General features: G+C 51.9%; 9 protein-coding genes across 9 annotated transcripts; 3 read left to right on the forward strand and 6 right to left on the reverse strand.

Annotated features, from left to right (window-relative positions):
- Nucleotides 1–87: 87 nt before the first annotated feature.
- V8C40DRAFT_235862 (mitochondrial 54S ribosomal protein mL53) lies at nt 88–810 on the forward strand. Its single transcript, XM_083213926.1, has 2 exons — nt 88–351; nt 408–810. The coding sequence occupies exons 1-2, from the start codon at nt 171–173 to the stop codon at nt 518–520; spliced, it is 294 nt and encodes a 97-aa protein (XP_083077105.1). The 5' UTR covers nt 88–170; the 3' UTR covers nt 521–810.
- V8C40DRAFT_235865 (inorganic diphosphatase IPP1) lies at nt 517–2,632 on the reverse strand. The gene is made up of 5 exons (XM_083213927.1): nt 1,833–2,632; nt 1,556–1,675; nt 1,125–1,468; nt 980–1,063; nt 517–912 (listed from the first exon to the last, which is right to left on the reverse strand). Exons 1-5 carry the CDS (start codon nt 2,421–2,423, stop codon nt 771–773), a joined length of 1,281 nt encoding a protein of 426 aa, XP_083077106.1. The 5' UTR covers nt 2,424–2,632; the 3' UTR covers nt 517–770.
- A 564-nt stretch (nt 2,633–3,196) lies between these two features.
- Nucleotides 3,197–5,207, reverse strand: V8C40DRAFT_235866 (Eisosome component PIL1-domain-containing protein). Its single transcript, XM_083213928.1, has 3 exons — nt 4,554–5,207; nt 3,772–4,294; nt 3,197–3,697 (listed from the first exon to the last, which is right to left on the reverse strand). The coding sequence occupies exons 1-3, from the start codon at nt 4,571–4,573 to the stop codon at nt 3,401–3,403; spliced, it is 840 nt and encodes a 279-aa protein (XP_083077107.1). The 5' UTR covers nt 4,574–5,207; the 3' UTR covers nt 3,197–3,400.
- A 332-nt stretch (nt 5,208–5,539) lies between these two features.
- V8C40DRAFT_235869 (uncharacterized protein) lies at nt 5,540–6,140 on the reverse strand. The gene has a single exon (XM_083213929.1). The coding sequence runs from the start codon at nt 5,897–5,899 to the stop codon at nt 5,660–5,662; it is 240 nt and encodes a 79-aa protein (XP_083077108.1). The 5' UTR covers nt 5,900–6,140; the 3' UTR covers nt 5,540–5,659.
- Nucleotides 6,141–6,582: 442 nt separating this feature from the next.
- On the reverse strand, nt 6,583–8,598 carry V8C40DRAFT_235872 (dolichyl-diphosphooligosaccharide--protein glycotransferase subunit OST1). Its single transcript, XM_083213930.1, has 3 exons — nt 8,171–8,598; nt 7,254–8,102; nt 6,583–7,202 (listed from the first exon to the last, which is right to left on the reverse strand). Exons 1-3 carry the CDS (start codon nt 8,500–8,502, stop codon nt 6,926–6,928), a joined length of 1,458 nt encoding a protein of 485 aa, XP_083077109.1. The 5' UTR covers nt 8,503–8,598; the 3' UTR covers nt 6,583–6,925.
- A 795-nt stretch (nt 8,599–9,393) lies between these two features.
- V8C40DRAFT_235876 (hexokinase-domain-containing protein) lies at nt 9,394–12,352 on the forward strand. Its single transcript, XM_083213931.1, has 6 exons — nt 9,394–9,704; nt 10,261–10,383; nt 10,452–10,477; nt 10,533–10,943; nt 11,013–11,467; nt 11,525–12,352. Exons 1-6 carry the CDS (start codon nt 9,665–9,667, stop codon nt 11,946–11,948), a joined length of 1,479 nt encoding a protein of 492 aa, XP_083077110.1. The 5' UTR covers nt 9,394–9,664; the 3' UTR covers nt 11,949–12,352.
- V8C40DRAFT_235878 (protein-arginine N5-methyltransferase) lies at nt 12,002–13,784 on the reverse strand. The gene is made up of 3 exons (XM_083213932.1): nt 13,569–13,784; nt 12,163–13,488; nt 12,002–12,106 (listed from the first exon to the last, which is right to left on the reverse strand). Exons 2-3 carry the CDS (start codon nt 13,427–13,429, stop codon nt 12,072–12,074), a joined length of 1,302 nt encoding a protein of 433 aa, XP_083077111.1. The 5' UTR covers nt 13,430–13,488; nt 13,569–13,784; the 3' UTR covers nt 12,002–12,071.
- A 319-nt stretch (nt 13,785–14,103) lies between these two features.
- On the forward strand, nt 14,104–17,280 carry V8C40DRAFT_235881 (VTC domain-containing protein). The gene is made up of 4 exons (XM_083213933.1): nt 14,104–14,262; nt 14,461–14,967; nt 15,036–16,637; nt 16,701–17,280. Exons 2-4 carry the CDS (start codon nt 14,533–14,535, stop codon nt 16,980–16,982), a joined length of 2,319 nt encoding a protein of 772 aa, XP_083077112.1. The 5' UTR covers nt 14,104–14,262; nt 14,461–14,532; the 3' UTR covers nt 16,983–17,280.
- On the reverse strand, nt 17,171–20,647 carry V8C40DRAFT_235882 (MCM DNA helicase complex subunit MCM4). Its single transcript, XM_083213934.1, has 3 exons — nt 20,248–20,647; nt 19,310–20,176; nt 17,171–19,250 (listed from the first exon to the last, which is right to left on the reverse strand). Exons 1-3 carry the CDS (start codon nt 20,552–20,554, stop codon nt 17,392–17,394), a joined length of 3,033 nt encoding a protein of 1,010 aa, XP_083077113.1. The 5' UTR covers nt 20,555–20,647; the 3' UTR covers nt 17,171–17,391.
- Nucleotides 20,648–20,660: the final 13 nt, after the last annotated feature.

Consider the following 20,660-nt stretch of genomic DNA (forward strand, 5'->3'; position numbering starts at 1 on the left):
TACCTTGTACAATGATATGCATATACCGGGTCTCCACTCAGACCACCAAATTTCGACATCGTTCTGGACATCCCACTATGCGCAAAAGTCGAATTCAAGCGATAATCGCTGCAAGCCCGCCCTCCGCCTACGTCGATTTACGCCCGCAGCGGCTCCCCGTATCGGTCAAGATGATTACGAAATTCATGACCGAGGTCACGGCCAAATTCAATCCCTTCTCGACCTGCGCCAAGCCTGCCCGCCTCTTCCTGACCTTTCTCCCGCCAGACGTGCGAATGAATGGAACGGCCGTCCATACCAGTTTACTCCCGAGAAATTCCCCAGAGAGCAGCTCATTAAAAGTCAAATTCAGTACGTTTATATATACCGAGAGCCGGGGTCAAGAAGTGAGCTAATTAGTTGCGCAGAGGACGGCAAGGAGATGGACTTCAACTGCTCCAAAATCAACATCAAGGGCTTGGTCGAGGAAGTTGACCGTCACTCGCGCCAATTGCAAAAGGCAGCTGATCTGTCCGAATAAAATCTACGAGTCTTGTTGTCTTATACTATTACCAATGCATTGACGGCGTTATGCGGGGCGGGGAATACAGTCTGGATGAGACCAATTGCGGACAGCACGAAATATTGTACGATATAGTGTCATGAAACTTTTTTTTTGTACTTTTACTGCAGAGCCTAGATTTTTCTTTCAACTCTGGCAGGGTATACCATCAAAGACTATGCATTTGATACACTTGACGCCATCAAACTTTCATCGTAAATTAAGCATACTAAGCAGAAGCACCGCTGATGAAGAACCACTTGTCGATGGAAGCGTCAATCTTCTCAGGGGGGAGGTCCTGGTGGGGAGGCAGAGGAGGCAGAGACTCTGGGGCCACGCGGCTGGGAGAGTGCTGGACAGTCACGTTGGTGCTAGTGGGAGAAACAAGTCAGTCAATCTGCTCACTCGTCGCGGCATTCTCAAGTGGCTGTAACTTACGTGGAGACGCTGCCGGGCTGGGTCTTGCCAGTGATGAGACGCTCCCAGGCCTCAGCGCACTCGCGAATGACGTCCATGGCATAGCTGTAAATGCTGTCAGTTTCAATCTCGCAAAAAGATCAATGGGGGGCTGGGTATGACATACGTCTTGTTCTTGCACTCGCCAGTGAAGGCAAACTGGTTCTCAGGCTTGCCGTCGGGGATCTTGTAGATACGGAACCACTCGTTGGTGGCACGGAGCAGACCAGGCAGGTGACGCTCGACGTCCTCAACGTCGTTCAGCTTGGGAGCAAGAGGGTCGTTGACGTCAATGACAATGACCTTCCAGTCAGTCTCCTCCTCGTCGAGAAGGGCCATGACACCGAGGACCTTGACCTGCTTGATCTGGCCGGGGTAGCCAACAAGCTCACCGATCTCGCAGACATCGAGAGGGTCGTTGTCACCCTTGGCCTTGGTCTCGGGGTGGACGGTGTTGGGGTCTTCCCAGGTCTGGATGGCAAATGATTGTCAGTCGTTGTCATTTATAATGGCGCGTGCCCCCAACGGGTAGGGGTAAGGGATTTTGGCATCGCATACCTGGGGGAAGGCACCGTAGTTCCAGAGGTAGCCCTTGTGGGGGAAGCAGTTGCGGACGAAGCGAAGCTTGCCCTTCTTGACGTCCTGCTTGATGGGGTTAAGGAGCTCCTCCTTGGAGATCTAAATGGTCAAAGGCAAAAAATACGTCAGCGGTGTCCAAAAAGGAGTGAAAAGGAGATCAGTCAAGAAAAGGCGGCAAAGGCTCGAGATTTCTCTCCAAGCCCGTGCCTCGCAAAAGCCATCTTCAGCGAATTGCCAGATCTCGTTGACGGCGTACCTCGAGCTTGCCATTGGTCCATCGAGGAATCTCGACAACCATGTTCAGGATGGTCTGCTCCTGGTTGGCAAAGAGAGGAATGTCGTGGAAGGGCGACACGGGGACGCCATCCTTCTCGATGTAGACGCGGTGCTCCAGAGTGTTCTGGGCAGCGACCTTGCGGACGGTGTATCCGGACATTGTTGCGGATGGAGACGAAGACGAAGAATCGTTGCTTTTCTCCAAGTGACGGGCAATTTGCGCAGTTCGCTGGGAGGGTTGGGAAGCTTGCGAGGAGGCGGAGGAGTTTTGACCAGATGGAGGGGGCGGGGCACGGAGACCCATCCTGGCCAGCGAAGCAGCAGCGCTGGGAGTGCTGGGGGGAGTGCTGATAGGGATAGGGGCAGCGGTAGCGGTACCTGCACTATGGGTGCCTGTGCCTGTAGCTGTAGTAATACCTCGCGCTCTACTAAGGCTCCAACTGCCAACGTCAGAACCAGCAACAGCAGCAGCAGCGCTCCGTCGCGTCGTCCAGCCTAAGCAGCTCTGATTGGACACGACGACACAACGCAGACTCTGCCACCTGAGTTGCGGTGCTCGTCGGAGTAACATCAATCAATCGCAGCGTCTCGCCTCGAGGATAGTCGGAATGCAATGCAATGAGATTTTGAGCGAATCCCCCGGTCCAGCGGATGGCCAATGGGTTTAAGGCGGCCTGGTGGGATTTTTGGATTTTTTTAGAGCCCCAGCCAACAGGGCAGTTTCGGGTCTTTGGGGCCATTGACCGAGGTCCGTAGGGGCCCTTTTCCAGTGCCGGTGTGCCCAACGGCTGCCGGAAATATGGGACAGTATCAGTACACGTATCGTATTTGGATCGAGAAGCGGTAAGACGGGACACTCGCCATTATTGCGGGTCTGTTAGGGGATAGCCCTGTTGCAAGTATCAGCTCTCACAGTTTATGTGCGACAGTACACGCGAGTCGTGATGGATTCATCTTGACGAGTTGTTTTGTGGTTACCCTGCGATATGCCACATGCATGTAATAATAGCAGCACATGTAATAGTCCACATCCCACTGTTGATATCATATCATGGACTGTCATGAATGAGTAAGACGTGTGTAGCACTTATTTATAATTCATATCTTCGACAAATTATTGTCCTGTTATTATATATGCTTCCCAATGGCTAGTCTCACGTACTCTCGGAGTGTCAAGACACCACTAAGAGAGCTGGCTTATTGGATGATGGTGCTCTTTGATGCAGGCTTACCTGGAATGTAGAACTTATACATCTGACCTCAGGTGTCATCCTTCATCCTTCATCAACATCTTTGGGTAACACTGCAAAAGAATAGCGTAATATTTCGGAAATCAACAGGTCGCATCGATTGGATATAACTAGATATGCTATCAAAACGTAACAGAGCGTGTATATAAACCTGAAAAAGACCGCCAAACCCTCTAACAAAACTCCCAACGAGAAGCAGGATAATTGTTAAGGAGGGAAAAGAAGACACAAATGAAAGCGTTTTCCTGAGTCAAAGTCATACAAAGTCGCAATGCTCGGCTTCACCTCACAGCACTGCCTAAGCGCTGGGTTCAACCGGACTCTTGCCCTTGGATGTCTCTGATCCGTTTTCGCTTACAGCCTTGTGGTGGTGCTCTGGTTGCCATTCCTTGAGATCATCTTCAGCATCATTCAGCACCTGGCGAGCCTGAGCGCCGTTTTCATAGGGCATGCGAACGTCTCCTGGAGACAGCGCCTTATCGTCCAGAAGCTCCAAGAGACGACGACCATGCTTGGCCAAGATGATTTGCTTCTCGGCGCGTTCTATGATTGCGGTGAACTCGACATCGTATGCTTCTTTGAGCTTTTGCCGAGTCTATAAAAGCAAATTAGTAGGTAAAATTATATACATGGGAAAAATGCTAATCTGCAGAACTCTTCATTACTTACAACGTTTGTCAACTGCGCCTCGGCGACCAGATTCTCGGCTTCTGCCCTAACAAGCTCCTGCTCTAGCAAGACCAGCCTGGCACTCTGAGGCTCCTTCGCCTTGAGCTTCTGGAACTCGTCGTAAAGCTTGCTCTTTCCATCGCGGCTCGGTTGGACGCTCCTCTCGGTGTCGCGGATCATCTTGAGATGAGTGCGCGACAAGTCCAGCGAATTAACGTACGTTTCCTCCAATCCACCCATCTCACTTAGAATAACGCCAATCTTGTCGGAAATGTCGTTGACTGCCTCATCGCTGGTCTGCTCACCCCATTCAGAGAGCTGCGTGGCGATGGCCGTACGTTCACGGCCCGCAGCTTCGTGTGTGTGAATGAGATCATTCTCGAGCTTGATCAGACGAAACAGCTTGCGAGAGAGCTCGGGCTGAACGGACTCGCGGAGGGAGCGGAAAGTAAACCCACGACCACGACCATGGCCCTTGGAGGGGGTAGATTTGTTCTTGGTGCGGATGGAAAGAGCGCGGTTCCTAATGGGAGCAGGGTTAGACCATGTCTCATGGGAGCTGTGTCCTTGGCTCTCCGGTGGGTTCGGCGGAGGTGCATCGGAAGATGGCTGATAGGAGTGTTGCGACTGGGCAACTGGAGTTTCAAAAGGTTGAGACATGATGATATGATATGAGTGGGAATAGAAACAAGCTTCAAGTTGAAGAAAAAAAGAGAAGAATGTTTGGAGATGGAAAAGTGATGTCGAGGTAGAAATAGAGAGCACGAGTAGCTGTCACTCACATCATGACGTTAGCTTTCATTTAGCAGGTAAATCCTTGGGACTGCGGGTGGCGTTATGATATAATTCGCAGGAGTACTAGATCCAATGTTCCTTCCACCTAGGCCTTGATTTCCGTTTTATACGTGGACGAGCTGAATAGCTTCAATAGTGTGTTTCCCATGGTTGAAAGGCCTACGTTTGGGTGGATGACGATACAAAGGTGTTGCGGTTCTGGAGATTTAGGAATGACACAATGCAAGCGAGATGAACGACAGACAGCGGTTCAGTGAACACTGAATCGAAGAATTTTGTTTCCCTTTTGTTGTATGGCAAGGCTATTTGTTACGATCCACGAGGTGGCTGCCATGTGAAAGGGTCAACGGTCAAGGATCAAGGGTCAAGAGTTGAGCTGCGTGTGTTCAAAGGCAATTGTTTCTACTAGTATGCAGTTAAAGACATCCTTAGAGGGCACATAGTCGACAGCCCAATGTTAACAAACATGTCACCGGATGCCATGGAAGGTTAATCAACCAAGGTAAAACGAGACGCTTGGAGCTTGCAAAGATGGCGTCTAACGAGCTTCGCTGCGGTGGCGGATGTCTTTGAGACTATGATGTCATTTGTTGGCTAGCAAATAATAGCTGTACATGTACTTGGCAACTCGCTTGAGCGATGCGCAAGCAAGCAAGATATGAGGGATCGAAAAAGAGATCAATGGATACTAGTAATTTAGTGGTGATGATGAGATAAGGGAAACCCCGCTCTCTTGGGTGATCGATGGTGAGATTCGGAACAGGCTTCAGATGAGGCACTCATTCAGTGCGGCTACGACTGATCAAGCAAGGTGGATTGAAGGCAAACACTGGCAACCTTAATGATTATATCTCATGTATTTCATTCATTCAAGACGTAAAGGCGAAATATATGTATCCAACGCCCGTCCTCGCTTTCCAGATTCTCATATCCTCATTGAAGCCGTCGCTTGCCTCGGATTTCCATCCCAAACCGCCCATTCATTATTCTAGCCTCTAACATGTCTCATTTCCCATATCCAATACCATAGAGTCGTTAAAAAAAAGGAGAGTAAGAAAGTCACAGGATATTCTTCATCCTAATCGAAGCCCATTTAATACCGGCTCCGCGTCGTCTCCTCATACACGACCCTCGACGGCACGCTGCGTCTGTAGCTGCTGGTGCTGACCCGCGGGCTGTGGCGCTCAACCGCCGAGTAGCTCGCTCGCGGCGAGTGGTGGGAAGAACGGTGATGGTGATGGTAATAGCGAAGATCGTCTCCCCGGTACGGCCGTGAAGGAATGATTTCCTCCTGGTAGTAGTATTTGGCCTTTGGCTCCACGCGGAAACACATTGTTTGCAGGTTTGTTCTGTTGTGGTGTGTCGCTTTGTGCAATTGTTGGACTGGGTAGCACAGAGGGTCTAGATCTGGCGATTGGATCTCTATTGACGCTTTTGTGTTGTGTTGTTCAACAGGTTTGAATTGACACCTGCTTACTCCCTGTGTAGAGAGGAAAACGAATGATTTTTGCAAGAGACGCTGCAGCTTACGAAAGAAGGATGAATAAAGCTTCTTTCGGCACACAAGGAGAGACGCCCGTATCTTTAAATAAATACAGCTCGGGCATGGCACGACACACCCACTGCCTCTGTCTCGATCCCGTGGCCAAGTTTCTAATCCCTGTCCTCAGCGCCCTGCGCCACTCCACCATGCTGCACGTACGAGCCGACGCAGGGCATTTGGCTTCGCAAGGATGGAGACATCAATGCTAAAGACACCTGGGACCTGAAAAAAAGGTGTGAGTGTGAATCTTGCGGTCGGCACAGCCTCATCGTTTGCTTCACGCTGCTTTCTCGCCTTTGCCGAAATCTAAGCAGCCTTGAGGCTGAGCTGACGCATTATTTCACAATATCGAGTCGAAATAAGTGAGGCATCTGCTTAATTGGGCTTTTTCGTCTTGGCTCGCAGCTTGAAGGATCAATCCATGCTCGTACCATCATCGCGAGGCGCTAATGGCGTCATCGCAGTGCTTGTAGGTCCGACATTGTCCAATGAGGAGCTGGACAAGATGCCATCGTCAACATCACCATACAGATACATACAGATTTGCTGCTATGATGTGCGATGCCGAAATAGTGACATTAACTAAAAAAACAGAATCTTGCTTGAAATTCTACCACTGGCTCGCTATACTGCTACTGCAAGCAGGCTAAGATCTGGCGCGCCATGCATCTACTCATCGCATCTATCATTTTGCCAGATCGTGCATGCTCTTAAACGCCCACTTAATGACACATCTTCCTACACTTCCATGATTTCTTTTTTATCCGACAAAGTACGGCAACCCAAAAAGAGCTATAGATTTAACCCCAATGACTTTTATTTGGACGAGAATCCCACCTGCACCTTTCCAAGCGCCCACGCCGCGGCATATACTGCAAGCATGCTTGCAAAGACCACCACGGGCTTGCGGAGAGTGCCAGCCAAGGGAGTCTCGTATGTGATGATCAGATCACGGAATCGGAATTCGTCTCCGAGGTTCTTGGCCTTGATGGTCACGGATGTCCGGCCAATGGTGTCGAGATAGGTCTTGTGGACATCAACGTAGCTTTCAACAATTGATGAGTCGGGAATGCTGGTGTAATATTTGACGTTTCTGCTCTCTCTTATTAGCCACTGATCTACGTATTTTTGGGGGAGTACTTACTCAGATCCCTCGGGCAAGAGCACTCGGACGTTGACTTCGCCGTACTCTACACCCTCAGCCTGCCTGGGTCCCTCGAAAAAGGGGATCTTAAGCACATGGCCTCCATCGGCAGTGTTGCGCAAGACGTTAGCAGCGTTGGTGTTCCAGCCAATGGTAAACGGGTACTTCCAGCCGCCAAACACGGGGTAACGAGGCTTCAGCTCCAACATGGCCTCTCGCTTGCTGCTCCTGAATCGAGAGGTTGACACGTTTCCGATGGCGTCTGTGAAGTAAGGGTCGACACTTCCGATCTGAAGAGGGAACTTGAGCTCCTTCAAGGCTGTGGAAGCAGGGTTATAGAACTGAGATTGAGCCCACTTGACACGGTTGAATTGGGTAGAGAGGTTGGCACCCAGGTGGTACAAAGTGTATCTCTCCTCAAAGGCAACGTTGCCGCCCCAGTGGCTGACCTCGATATCTCTCTCGAGAGTCGACACGTGGATCACGGGCTTGGTAAACTCGAATCTGACCTGCGCGGGGAAGAAAGCGCCGGCAGGCTGCTCGTCAAAGGGTCCGTATAGCATCTTGCTGCCAACCTTTTGAGGATACTCCTGGCCTTCGGGACCGAATGTCGTGGTGTAGTCTGGGATGGTAACGGTTGAGAACTTGACCTCGGTCTTTTGCTTCAAGGTCGTATAAGCCGATGGCGCGAAGAGGGAGAAGTCGTACACCAGGAACTGCTGCTCGTCCTGGCCAATGGAGGCTGGGAGTGGGCGATATGAGTTTAGGTATACCCAAGAGACGGCGAGAGGGTACTGGCCGCCAGCCTTGAGAGGCGAGGGCAGTGTAATGCGGTAGTACTGGACGTCACTATAGGCACATTGATTAGCAACAACGTTCACCTTTCAATTGGGTGTTTAGAAAGTGACTGCACATACCTGAGAGCATCGTATTCAACCAGGTCAACTCCAAAGGGTCCAATAGTGTCATCTTTGCGATCCTTGGCTTCGACGGCACCAACTCGGGCAATTTGTTCCGCGGTAAAGGGCAAAAAGTATTCGCTTTGAGGCTTGTCGGAGACGTTCTCCAACATGACATTGATCTGCTCCTTTGCGTAGGTCTTCTCAACCGAAATGACGTGCACCAACATGTTGTTCTTAAAGACTGGTGGGGGCTTGAAGTCGGCAGGCAGAGCGACGGTGGAAAAGGCGCTGCAAGGGCCAGCGGCCAAAAGGCCCAGCAGCGCTGCTATTACTGACAACGACTTCATCTTGACGAGGGCATTGATTGGGCGTGCCCTGCGCAATGGGACGGAAGTTCAACAGAGTTCTGTCTCTCGATCGCGAGACTGTGGCAGCTTCGCTCTGTTAGTGCAAGCCAAGAAGCATACGTCGCCCATTCGATAACGATAGCGGACAAGCTACAGGGAAGCTTGGGGCTGGCCAACCAGAGGCCACGCTGGTTGCTGTCGCGGCGATATTAATTTCCGGGCCTCGGAATATGTATCGCTTACAGGTATCCCGGGTGAATTGCCCACCGAAAACGGAGTACCCCATACTTGTGGCCGCCAAGACACCTCCACCTCCGTCTCCAAGTATATACGTAGGCAAGTAGGGCACCTGATGGTCTTAATGAAACGCCCTGCTGGAGCTCTCCAGTAAGTCTTTGGGCGACCATGGGAGGCAAAACGAAGTGGAGACATGACGATAAGTGGTGCATCGAGTTTATTTGTCTGCGAGGACAAGCAGGATCGCACGCACTAGAATCTACCGGCAGAGCTTGAAAGGCTATCTGAGAAGACGGAAACAGCCTACTAGATGCTGCACGTGGGTTTTCAGCGATCGTGATAAAGAAATGGAAAAGAAAAACAAAGATACAATTGCCAAAATTCGTATTGATGACACTGCAAAATCGATTTCCTGCAGAAATACATGCCATTGCAGAACTACGTGGTTCCAGTTAAAACGCTCATCATGCTTGGTATGCGATGATCCGGCTTGTTCGTTAATGGGTTGCCTGGAAGCCCGTGTATCGGTTGGATGGGGCAAACAGCCACTAACACAGCGCTGGGAGCAAAGCCTAACTCGTACAGTACCGATATAACAGCTGGGCAGTCAGTCTAAGCTCGTTTGCCCGTCTTCGGCAGCCAACCAAAACTGGAATTGCAGGCTAGGGGACCCAGCTACCCAACCTTGGGAAGCCTTTATAGCTCCAACCTGCTTCCCTGTGCTTCTGACCTTGGCCTTGGTATTCTTGCGATTTTCCTCTGCCAACAATCTCTTTTCCACCTCGACAATTGGATTGCCGCCTGCGAACAATCTATCTCGTACCTCTTCACTCACTGCGTGTGCTTGACTGCCATACGCATCTCCCAGGGGACCTCCTTTCACACTCCCAGCTACCCCGCCAGACCCCGCGATCAAGCTGTAAAAATGGTCGGACTTGGACCTCGCCCGCCTCCCTCCAGAAAGGGTACGTCGAATGCACATATGTGTGTCCTAGGTCTTGGTGTTGCACGGCCTTTGTATTCCCACTTCCCCTCTCCCAAATCTACTTAATCGGCCATCAGGGGGGGACTGGCAACCTGCTGTTGCTCTGCAAACTTCTTGTGATGCCCGCGCTTCCCGATATCAGGCTATCTTTGCCTAAGACAGGGATTTTAGCGGGTATCAGAACGTCGAAACGACTGATGTATTTGGGCCATTGTCTACGCTGCCATCGGAAAGACATGAGTGAGGCGTGCTTAGCCTTCAATGGCCAAAGTGTCTTGCACTGCACGCCTTGGCAAGTTGTTGGATAAGCAATGCAAAGGATTAGATCGTCCCGCTGCAACGTCATCGCAAAGTTACACAGACACTCAATCTGGCCCGAAGAACCGCGTTGTGACACAAAGATCCTTCAAGAAGATCATTTATAGAGATTTGGCAGTCCTCTTTTTGTACCTGCTCTTCTTCTTCACCATTGGCATTCAGAGAGAGTCAGACCTTTGTCAGACCTGTTGCAGAAATGCTGACCACCATTGTGCTAGGCTCCAAGGCGGATATCCCCAAGGATCTTCTCAATGAAGTCAGAAAGCTCGAGGAAATTTTCACCGTCGACACCAGCAAGCTCAAGGAGATTACTGACCACTTCGTCAATGAACTTGCCAAAGGTATGGTGCCACTGCGTGCTGATCATGCTGATCCTCGTCGCCATGCATGCTAACTTTTGGCTTCCAAGGTCTCAGCGTCGAGGGTGGCAGCATCGTGCGTAAAAATGCCTTTTGGGAATGAATGCAAGCTGTTCTAACAAAACCTTTAGCCAATGAACCCTACCTGGGTCATGTCCTACCCTGATGGGTACGAGACTGGCTCTTTCTTGGCTCTTGATATGGGTGGAACCAATCTGCGTGTCTGCGAGATCACACTGACAGACCGCAAGTCGGAGTTTGACATTATTCAGTCCAAGTACCGCATGCCAGAGGAGCTCAAGACTGGATCCAGCGAGGAGCTGTGGGAGTACATTGCAGACTGCCTTCACCAGTTCGTCGAGACTCACCACGGCGACTGCAGCAAGCTAGAGCCGCTACCTCTTGGTTTCACATTCTCCTATCCGGCCACTCAACATCACATCGACGAGGGTATTCTCCAACGCTGGACCAAGGGATTCGACATTGCTGGCGTTGAAGGACACAATGTCGTGCCAATGTTTGAGGCTGCTATTGCTAAGCGTGTAAGTGACGCCCATGACACCTCAGCTTGGGCATGACCATGGGAGACTTGCTCACACATCATATGATAGGGTGTCCCCATTAAACTGTCGGCTTTGATCAACGACACAACGGGAACATTGATTGCTTCCGCATACACCGATACTAAGATGAAGATTGGCTGCATCTTCGGAACTGGATGCAATGCCGCTTACATGGAGGATTGCGGCTCCATCCCCAAGCTGGCGCACATGAACCTCCCCCCTGACTGCCCCATGGCTATTAACTGCGAGTGGGGCGCTTTTGACAACGAGCATAAGGTCTTGCCTCGCACCAAGTACGACATCTCAATCGACAACGACTCTCCTCGCCCTGGCCAGCAGGCATTCGAGAAGATGATTGCTGGTCTCTATCTGGGCGAGATCTTCCGATTGGTCCTGGTAGACCTGCACGATAACAAGGAGGTCCATGTCTTTGAGAACCAGGACATCTCTTTGCTCCGCAGACCTTACACTCTGGATTCATCCTTCCTGTCTGGGATTGAAGAGTAAGACTTGAGACTTTACATTGGCGAGTATTACACGGAAACTAATAATCCATCTAGGGACCCCTTCGAGAACCTTCAGGAGACGTATGATACTTTCCAGTCGAAGCTCAACATCACGCCTACGGTGCCGGAGCTTGAGCTGGTCCGCAGATTGGCAGAGCTCATCGGAACACGAGCTGCTAGGCTCTCCGCCTGCGGTGTTGCGGCTATTTGCAAGAAGAAGAACTACGAGTCTTGCCATGTCGGTGCTGACGGGTCCGTCTTCAACAAGTACCCTCACTTCAAGGCCCGTGGCGCACAAGCCCTGCGCGAGATTCTCGACTGGCCTCAGAAGGCTAACCCCAAGGAGGACGATCCTGTCGAGATTCTGGCCGCCGAGGATGGTAGCGGTGTTGGAGCTGCTCTGATCGCCGCTCTGACACTCAAGCGTGCCAAGGCTGGCAACTTGGCTGGTATCCTGCACCCTGAGCATTTCGTTTGAGCCCGAGGTACTTAAAGATATGATAGCCAGAAAAGAAGACTAAAATAGAATCTGTTTTTTTTATTGATGATGCTCAGCAAGCATTGCGCCTGGGGTATCTGAAGTCTAGGTATCTTGTTCGCTTTAACCCATAAAAGTGCACACAGGCAGTCGGTACTCTGTTTCATGTTAGCCATCCCGTACATGTATGCGCTACTAGGGGCTGGAGTCTTACTGTCCAATGTCCAGTATCGTCGTCGAACGCCCTCCCATTCTCCTTCACCGTCTTGGTTGAGCTTCGCCATGTCAACGTCGCTCTCCTCCCATTCCACATCCAGGCCCGCATCGGCACAGTGCATCTCCACGACCTTTGTGTATACATCGTAGCATACTCTGCGGTCCGCACCAAGCCCATTGAAGAAGCTGAAACGGCCTTCCTGGTCCAACAGCGCGGGGACGTACTCCATGAAGAACATGCGAAGCTGCGAATAGTCCTCTCCAAAGGTATCAAAGTAGATGGCATCGTAAAGCTGCCCCTGCTCAAGGAGCTGGAGAACGATTTCCTGCCATTTACCGCCAAAGACCTTGTAAGCGCCTTCCTCAGGCCCGCTCTTCTCCCACGAGGCTCCGAACTTGGACTCGGGGCTGGAGATGTGCTTCAGGACGGCTGGGTGCGCCTCGATGATGTGGTGTTTTGAGGGCTTGAGCTCGGCGAACATGCCGTCGATGATGCCCATGCCGAAGCCGATGTTGAGGATGCGCTTGCCGGGCTGTGCGTCGGGGATGAGCGCGGCGACGGAGCGGCGCATGATGTCCGTTTCCCAGGCCATCATGACGCCGTTGAGGTCTGAGTCGAGGAGCTTGTTGTCGTCGTAGGTGAGGTCGGACTGCAGGTACTCTTCGCTCGTGACGGGCTTCTCGTTGGCATCGGGAGGGACGAATTTGAGGGGCTCTGCCGCCTCGACGACTTCGCCGTCTTGGGCTTTTGCTTCGTCAGTAGCGGCTTCTTGCTCTTGCTCTTGCATGGTTTCGTCGTCGTCTTCGTCGTCTCCGCCTGAGGAGAGCTCTTCGTAGCCGTCCATCAAAGCAAGGAGGATCTCTGCACGGACGCCAGCATCAACGCAGAGATTATACAAGGTCTTTCGGCCGAGGCGGTAGGCAACGCACGCGGGCGTCTCATTATTGGCATCGACGTCGTTCCAGATGGCGCCGGAGAAGAAGAGCTGATTGACAACCTCGCGAGCTTCTTCCACACACCCATCCTCGCCCTCATCTTCTTCCTCGCCGCTCGGCTCGTCGGCCGGGCCACAGGCGCGGATCGCGGCATGGAGCGGGGTCTCGCCGGTCTTGGGGTCCTGGAGGCTGGCCTTGCTGCGGTCGTTGACGAGCTTCTTCAGGCCGCTCAGGTCGTGGCCCCAGGCGTGGTAGAGGACATCGCGGGTCTCTTGGGGGCACTCGGGGGAGACTCTGGCCTCGAGGGAGTCGTCAATGGGCGCCGGCATGGTGGGAAAGGATATTGATATGGAGGGGTATATATAATATGGATATCTATATGGAAATTCTTGTTTCAGTCAGGGTCTAGCTTTGGCATCAGTGGTGTTCTGGTATTAGCCAGAACAGGATATGGATGTAGACTCGTACCTTCTCTTAGGACCCTCGAATCCAATCAGCGTAATTACCTGTACCTTGGTACTTGTCAAATCCTTTAAATTTTCATAGACAAAATACCATCTGCACTATCTGCAATCACCAAACGTAAAAAAAAAAATTGGGATCAAATTGATTGCTCGCATTGCCCCACCCAGCCCGTTGCATGCGGTCATCCAGCTAAGCAATCAATTGATGCTAGTCGATGCTTGATCGATTGCTCTAGCGGCCTGCCGCTAACTTCGGCTCAACAATGGTGCTGAGATTTCGCCGGCTAGCTGCTCGTGTAGTGGGGCAACCTTCTGTAGCCTTTGAAGCTCCAGTGGATCTGGGCGCAACCCGAACTCCGTACGCACGTCGATTCAGCGCTGTAGCCCGCTGTGGGCCGCTGGAACCGCCTTTCACGTTGCCAAGTTGGTCACCGTGATTCGCCCAAAGCAGCTGAAGATTAGCCCGTCGGTGGGGTTTTCGATTCGAACCAAGGTTCAGACGGCATTCAAAGGGGTCTGGAACTATTTCCTCTTGCAGCATCCAAGCAAAGAAGAGGAAGAAAAATTCAAAATATTGTGAGCTGATATTTGGCTGCGTCTTGCTTTTTTTTTTTTGCCTTGAGCAAAGGATACGATTCGTCGCATCCACCCTGCCGGCATCTTCTTATTCGCTGCAGCATCCTTGCCCCATCTGCAAGGTGAGTTCCCGCCTCGGAAACGGCACCGACAAAAGCCTGCATCGCGTTCCTTGATTTTCTCGCTTTCGCATCGCATCGTCCTTGTTTTGCTGTCGTCAATTGGAGTCGATCCCAGCCATTGCGTTTTCCGTCGCCTGCGACTATCGTTGTTAGAGCTCGCTAGCCCGTGCCCCCATGCTGATTGCGAAAGATTTAAAGGCCATCGACAAGAATTGGACAGCCCTCCGACCTCGTGGTAAAACCTCCCAAGTCGGTCCGGGCGTCGTCGTCATGAAGTTCGGCGAGCAGTTGCGGTCAAGCATCATCCGAGAGTACCAGTGGTACTACATCGACTACAATGGCCTCAAGGGCGAGCTGAAGAGTGCTACAGGCCCTCTAGCCGCGAATGGCTCCGGCCACAAGGAATGGACCGAGGATGACGAGACGCGCTTCGTGGGCAAGCTGGAGACGGAGCTTGAAAAGGTTCATACCAAGCAGCAGGTCAAGGCCATGGAGATATCTCGCCGTATTGCCGTCAGCGAGCGCGAGGTCAAGGACGTTGTCAACCGATTGAACGAGCGCGGCCTCGGCGAAGATGGACCTAGCGAGGAGGAATTCTTGCTGCTGGAGGAGGACCTGAGTGACATCATTGCCGACGTCCACGACCTGGCCAAGTTTGTCCAGCTCAATTACACCGGATTTTACAAGATTATCAAGAAGCACGATGTGGGCGAACTCTTTTCTTTGGTCTGCGGCTGTCCGTTGTAGCCTTGCTGACTGATGCGGTGTAATAGAAATTGACCGGATGGCACCTCCGTCCCGCTTTCGATACCAGGCTCAAGGCCAAGCCCTTCTACAAGGAAAACTACGACGCCTCCGTCATCAAGCTGTCCAAGCTATATGATCTTGTTCGGACAAGAGGTAACCCTGTCAAGGGCGACAGCGCGGCCGGTGGCTCCCAGGCCAGCTTTATCCGACAGACGACCAAATACTGGGTGCATCCCGACAATGTGACGGAACTCAAGCTCATTATCCTCAAGCACTTGCCTGTCTTGGTCTTCAATGCCAGCAAGGAATTCGAGCAGCAGGACCAGGCCATCACATCCATCTACTACGATAATCCCGAGAAGTGGGATCTCTACGAGGGCCGCCTGAAGAAGACTGAAGGTGCAGAGGCTATTCGACTTCGATGGTATGGTGGCATGAAGACTGAGACCATCTTCGTTGAGCGGAAAACTCACCGAGAGGATTGGACTGGAGAGAAGTCGGTCAAGGCTCGATTTTCGATTAAGGAGAAGAATGTCAATGCCTACATGAAGGGCGAGCTGCTGCCCGCTGCTATTTTCGAAAAGGCTCGCAAAGAGGGCAAGAAATCGGAAAAGGCCATTGCCGAGGACGAGAGACTTGCTGCAGAAATCCAATACTCTGTGCTGAAGCGCGGATACAAGCCTGTCTGCCGCTCTTTCTACAACCGAACCGCTTTCCAGCTGCCTGCGGATGCTCGTGTGCGAATTTCTCTGGATACTGAGCTGACCATGGTTCGAGAGGATAACCTGGACGGACGTGCTCGCTCTGGTGACAACTGGAGGCGCATGGATATTGGAGTCGACTACCCCTTTTCGCAGCTGCCTCCTGAGGATGTCGTGCGCTTCCCCTACGCCATTCTTGAGGTGAAGCTCCAGACACAGGTTGGACAGGAGCCGCCAGAGTGGATCAGACAGCTCATCTCATCCCATCTGGTGGAGGCTGTCCCTAAGTTTTCCAAGTTCATCCACGGCACTGCTTGCCTGTTCCCCAATCGTATCAAGCTTCTTCCTTTCTGGATGCCCCAGATGGATGTCGATATCCGCAAGCCCGTCACCCACGACTTTGGCATCCGCCGACCTGATATTTCTGGAACGACGACGACATCAGATGACGAAGAAGAAGAGCTCGATTCTGATGATGAGGAGTTGGATGCTGTCCGTCGCGGTGCCGGTAATGGCGAATCTAGCAGACACGGGGCTAGGCTTCGTGGCCCTGCTACTGACATGGAAGGCCAGACGGTTGACTTGCCGACTGCAAACGAAGACTACCCCATCTACGACTCTGACGACGAGTACGATGAGAACTACGAGCTGGAAGAGGCCCGCAGAGTCGGTGGCTGGCACTACTACCGCGTCCTCTTCTCAACAAAGGCCAGTGCCGCTGCTTCGGGTGCTTGGAGCGTCTTGAAATACGTCATTCCGCACCCTCACGGAAGCGAAATTCCTCGGTCTGACAGACTTACAACGCTCTTCCGCAACCACACGATCCAGAACAAGAGGTTTAAGGCGCCTCCGGGCAAGAAGATTTATGTTCCGGTTCGCGTAGAGCCCAAGGTGTATTTTGCCGCCGAGAGGACGTTCCTTGGATGGGTATGTTGAAATCGTATTATATCATATCATGAATTTGTTTTTTTACTGACTTTCTGTGTCTAGGTTGAGTACTCGATTTACATTGGAACTATCGCCACCACCCTCCTCAACTTTGGAGAGCACCCTACCCCTACCGCGTTTTGGATTGCTGGCATCTTCACCTTTTTAGCCATCTTCAGCCTTCTCTACTCCGTGGGTATTTATCTCTACCGAAGCCGATCCATTCGCAACCGCAAGGCTGCTCGCTACTACGACCGCTGGGGACCTAGTGTGCTCTGCGTTGCTCTGTTTGTGGCTGCCGGGGCCAACTTTGTATATGAAGGCCGAGAGAGAAAGTACTGGTAAATCTGTATATTTGGGGCTGGATCACAAAGATTGTATAATACGCGCGTCCAGTCTTCCACTGTAGATGGAAGGATATTGCACTTGTAAAGTTGGATAGTAATTGTGGTGAGCAGGCGGGAGAGGACTGGACGAGGGAGTTGAGCTTTCTTATTGTCTTAGGATAATAACAACTTGTTTGAATTCATTCTCTCATATTTCCCTTTTACTCAACGCCTTTTCTAAACGAAAATTCAAGACTTCAGGCTCTCGTGTGATTTTGAATTAAGAATGATTCAAGCTGTCTTGCATTAGATTATCTAGCATTCTATCTCCTTTTCAAATTGGTCATCAAAAACAAGTACGTGCCCCGAATTCATAACAAAACCAGTAAACCCAAATTTTCTTCCCTTAAGATCCCTGAGAAACTTCTTCAAACAACGGCTGTAACTCTCCGAACACTCTTTCTCGCACCCTCGCCAGACACCATGATGGCATTCTCGGCCTCCAACGCTCTCATTACTTCATTAAACTCCGCCGTCTCGATGGGCACGCTCGAAGATTCAGCCAGCCTCCTGGACACATCGTTCCATCGGACTGTGTTTCCGCCAGCAGTCATCTCATCCAGCAGCCGGAGTGCCGCGTCCTTGAGTTCGCTGCGACGCTTCCGTTCCGCGGTGCTAGTTCCTTCTGTGAGCAGGCTCATGTCAATTCTGCCCTCAGAATCCGTAGCGGCAGTCTTAAGGGCAGACTGAATGAGGCGGTAAGCCTCCTGAACATCGTCCTTTGTCACGGTCTCAGAGAGACGCATCTTGGCGTGGGCTTCGGCGAGACGGATCATGCTTTCGAGCTGTCGAGTTGTGGCTGTAATGCGCTTCTCTGCGGCGCGGACGTCCTGACCGAGGGCGCGCATGGCGACATAGCTGTCGACAAGCTCTTTGGCGGCCTCTTCTGAAATCACGGGCTGAATGTTGGCGCGGGCGTATGAGATGTACAGAGTCAGGAACTCGACAGGGAGAATGTCGTTGCTGGTGGGTGCCGACTGAGGCTTGTCTTCCAGGTACATGGACAAAAGATGCTTTGCCAACCGACGATCCGTCTTGTCGTCGACTCGATCAAGGATAAGATAGATGAGATCAAAACGGGAAAGCAAGGTGGGTGGGAGGTCGATATTTTGGGGAACAGATAGGTCGGGGTTGTAGCGACTGCCGATGGGGTTGGCAGAAGCAAGGATGCTGGTTCGGGCATTGAGCGTAGTAATAATGCCGGCCTTGGCTATTGACACAGTCTGCTGCTCCATCACTTCGTGAAGGACAGACCGAGTCGATTCGTTCATCTTGTCAAACTCGTCAATGCAGCAAACACCTCCGTCAGACAGTACCAAGGCACCAGATTCGAGAACAAGCTGTCTTGTCTCGGGATCACGGGTGACGTATGCAGTCAAACCGACAGCCGAAGATCCCTTGCCACTTGTATAAACACCACGAGGAGCGATCTTGTGGATATATGACAGCATTTGCGATTTCGACGTAGATGGATCACCACAGAGGAGAATGTTGATGTCGCCTCTGTACTTGGGGCTGCCACCCTTGTGGAAGGTCTTATTGGTGCCGCCAAAAAGCTGCAGCAGGATACCCTTCTTGACATCGTCCATTTCATAGATTGAAGGAGCCAGTGATCTGGAAAGGAGCTCGTAAATATCAGGACGACGTGATGTCTCTCGGATCTTGAGCTCGTCCTCGGCCGTAATGCGACGAGTCTCTTCCATTTCATCTTTGCCTGTTTCCACCTCATCTTCACCTTCCACACCAAGTGTGGATGGGTCAGCTCCAAGGCGTTTCTTGTCAACTTTCTGAACGTGCAAGACATCCACATAGGTCTTGTAGATACTTTTGATGGCCCTTTGTCGCGGGTTCACTCGCACAGGACTGACGCGGAAGATACCAGTCAACTGCACACGATCACCGGCTTTGCAAAAGTCAACAAGCTCGTTATAGACGCATACGGAGACGGAATGCGGCGTCTGGCCGGCGGGAATGCTGTCTGGGGTCTCTTGGAGCTTGATGACTTGTTTATCTTCAAATGAGCACCTGTTGTGGACGATCTGCATCGAGTTTTTGGAAGCGCACATGGGACGAGGACATTCGGTAGGCTCTCGAATCTTGCCCCTGTCCAACCCGACGTTGACCGAGTGATTGCAGACGTTGCAGCGGAAGAAAGCATCTTTCATGTCGGGGATCACGGGTGTGGTACGAATAACAAGACCCTTGATAGATACAAGGCGATCCATGTCTGATTCATATTAGCTATGACTTTTTCCTCACCTGGCGAGGTCATCAGAAATTACTTACCAGAGGGGTTCAGGTCTCTCAAGTTAGTCATATTATCGAGACCAAACGGACGCACGACGTAAAGCGAAGCTGCCACTTGATCCTCCAACGTGGGCTCTTCGTCTCGAGGACGAGGTGTAGGAGTGATGCCCTCATCAGGCCTGTCGGAGCTAGGAAATACAGGCTCAGAGCCTTGGGTACTTCGTTGAGACGCCTGCTGTCCGGCACTGCTTTGTGAGGGCCGGTTTCTCATGGTTTCAGCCTGAGCAATGTCAAGCATCAAGTCATGAACAGACTGGTCCATGACAGGCACCACCTCCTGAGGGTAGGCTTGGATCTGATGCCATAGCTTCCTTGTTGGTGGGTAGAGATTCAGGTCCGAGATGTCGAGGTAAAGTCTGGTGGTGCCAAGCAATAGCATGTTCTGCAGAGCCTCCCAATAAGGCTTGGATTCGGCGTCGGGGGCAGCATGCACCTCGGCATCCGTAAGACCATCCCTGTACATGCGATACTTGAGCGTGAAATGTCGCAAAAAGTCTTTGAAAGTCGCAAAGGTATCGTCAATGGACACGGTAGTACCCCAGATGAGACTTTGGCCCGCGCCACCCAGATGATCGGCTTCAGAGGTATTAGGGTCTCGGTTCGCGAAAGAGGCAGCGTCGGAGCCGGGAGCTTGGCCCTCTCTCATTACTCGTCCTGCTTCATCCAAGATAACATGTCGAGGAGCACGAGGTGTTCTGACGGTGTCTGAGTTGATGTCTCCACGTCTGTAAGGCGTGCCACGGCTAGAGCCAACAAAGAGACCACTGCTTTCGCTGCGCAGATCCGAGTGCAGCCTCGGGGTCCGTCCAGGACTAGAGCTAGGTTCGTATCGAATGGGAGAAGATTCTATGTGAATTCAATGGTTAGCATGAACCTCAAGTCGGTACGTCTGTACATCTGTATATAGTAAAGCATACCTCCTGCAAGGCCAGCACTGGCTCGAGGAGTTCGTTGGCCAGTCGACTGAGTATCAGTCATCTGCCTCAACGGTGAGCTCGGTGCATGCCCATTGGTAGGCTGCGTGCTCTGGCTGTTGGACATCTGCCGCAGAGGCGACGAAACATCTCCCATGACCTCATCGATGCCTTGTGTAGGAGCTGGCGAAGACTGGTAGAAGAGCGGGCTGGACACCAATTGTGCAGGAGTTCCAGCTTCAGAATTCCGCGTTGAGCGACGAGGCGTCGCAGACTGCGAGTCCCTCTGCCTTCGGTTTGGCGTCGACATCTTGGAGCAGGTGCAATTGGGGCAGGGATGTGAGGCTGGCAATGGTCCAAAACGAGCTGGTGATTTTGCCAGAGCTGGGGGTTTGGGCAAAAGCTACGGCAAAAAC

This window comes from Trichoderma camerunense (genome assembly GCF_050948025.1).
Source record: "Trichoderma camerunense strain CBS 138272 chromosome Unknown V8C40scaffold_3, whole genome shotgun sequence".
Classification (NCBI taxonomy): Eukaryota; Fungi; Ascomycota; class Sordariomycetes; order Hypocreales; family Hypocreaceae; genus Trichoderma; species Trichoderma camerunense.